The sequence below is a fragment of the Poecilia reticulata genome, linkage group LG8 (genome assembly GCF_000633615.1).
Source record: "Poecilia reticulata strain Guanapo linkage group LG8, Guppy_female_1.0+MT, whole genome shotgun sequence".
Lineage (NCBI taxonomy): Eukaryota > Metazoa > Chordata > Actinopteri > Cyprinodontiformes > Poeciliidae > Poecilia > Poecilia reticulata.
In genome coordinates, this window is record NC_024338.1 from 22303173 (window position 1) to 22305054 (window position 1882).

Here is a 1882-nt window from a genome sequence, read left to right on the forward strand (position 1 = left end):
CAGCAGCCACCTTCCCAAAACCACGAGGACCGACCATCCCAGGAATGCCAGACTTGCCTGGCACTTGATTTAGGGCTTTGCAATATCCACACAAGTAGTCATTGCCATCAGCTGACCTCCATCTGAGGAGAAGATTCAGTCTCATTCGTGTCATACTGCCAACTCATGTCGGCATGAGTGAAGAACTGGATAGACCATACTTCCTATAAAAGCAGATACTTTACATGTAAAACCAGCTTTTCAATAATTAAAGAGTTCAATAGGAAATAAGAGACAGACCTTTCATAATGGCATTCAACTGGGATTACTGCCTCATCCATGTGAACTACCCCACTAGAGGACGCCAGAGGAGAGTAAACGAGGAGGTTTGCGTAGACAAGGGAATCCTTAGTCATCTGGAAGAGCAGCAAGTTTAGAAACAGGATTTACATAGTGAAATAACCAGCAGCAGAGCAGGTCAAGTTAMCCAGTGTTTGGTGCCACAGTCATCCAGTCCAACAATAATCCTGTATTCYTCTGCAGAAGTAGCTGTAGSTCTTAGAAGAGACGACTCACAGCATGCAGCARGAAGCTGATGTTGCTCTGGACCAGCTGCACCACTTGATAAATGTGCATGACCGACTCCTCGTACCAGCGGCCCAGGTAGGGACGGACTTCTGTCTCAAGGTTCTGCAGCTACAACAAACACACGGTAAGATGTTTAAAAGCAGCAGCCTTGAAATGCGACTAGAAAACTTCATTTTGTCACATCTTCCCACCTCTGGAGTTTGAAGGCTGCTGTGTAGGCCTTGGACATATTTATCGAGCTCTAATCTAAATGTAGTTTAAAGTCAAAGAATTTAAGAGAATTCAGAAGGAATTGGATTATATGAAAACAGTAAAATCTTGAAGCTTTGTTGTAACTTTTGCTTATTCCATAAAAGAAACAAGGATATAAGTTCAGACCCTTTTCGGAGCCCCCCATGAAGCAGATGACGTATCCGTTTCCATCAGCGTCCGGCTGTTCTGGAGACCTTTCCTGCTCCAGGAGACAGCAGTAGCAGCCAATTGCCTGCTCCGGAAGACTGCAGAGAAAAAGGACATTTATTAAAAAAAAAAAAATGACGATCAGTTTACGGTGTCTCCTGCATGATTTGGGACAAACTGTAAACAAAACTTATGTTTTCCTTTCAGCAAAGGCTTTCTTCTTGCCACTTTTCCATAAAGATGTCAGATCTGTGGAATGTGTTGTTTTATTTACACAGAGTTGGGCTCCATTGACTAATTATGTGATCTGGGAAGGCAATTGGTTGTGCTGAATTTTATTTAGGAGCATCAGAGCATAAAATCTCAGCTTTTTGGTGAAACAAAGAATAACACCATTTATCTGTAGCAAAACTAGCATTAAAATTAAAAACTTGAAATAAACTGCTGTCCATTTATGGCATGGAAACGTTTGAAGTTGGGAAGATTTCTATGAAATTATGTGTTATTAGGTTTTATTTATGCAATTATCTACGCAGCGCCAAAAAAAATGTAAGGAACAACTTCTCTCTCCTGTGAAACATTTTCTACAACTTCTTCAATGTTGCAACTTTTTATAATTGGTGAGCTCAGATTTCTCTCACAGCCCAATCACAGGGATTTTAATTACAAATCTTTGAGTGACTATATGTAGAGTACCTTGCAAACATTGTCAAATCCCTTTAAACTTTAATTCAAAGCTTGTTGAGACACATAAAAATACTTATACATTTTAATTGAGGCGAAATTTAGTTTTAGAAAATATATCTGAAAACAAATGCAAGCTACAGTTTTGTAGGTTTGTGTTGTTCTGTCACATAAAGTGTCAATAACAAACAATAAAGCTTGCGGTTTTAATGACATACAATCTAATAAAAAA

General features: G+C 39.4%; 1 protein-coding gene across 1 annotated transcript in view; it reads right to left on the reverse strand.

The window, feature by feature from the left end:
• The window catches only part of LOC103469289 (protein Njmu-R1-like), a 36900-nt gene that overhangs the window by 15174 nt on the left and 19844 nt on the right, over positions 1-1882 (reverse strand). Inside the window, exons 4-9 of the mRNA XM_017306135.1 lie at positions 936-1064; positions 759-819; positions 556-675; positions 280-395; positions 201-203; positions 5-122 (exon numbers count right to left, since the gene is read on the reverse strand). Coding sequence (XP_017161624.1) covers positions 5-122; positions 201-203; positions 280-395; positions 556-675; positions 759-819; positions 936-1064 — 547 coding nt within the window. The remainder of the gene's footprint in view (positions 1-4; positions 123-200; positions 204-279; positions 396-555; positions 676-758; positions 820-935; positions 1065-1882) is intronic.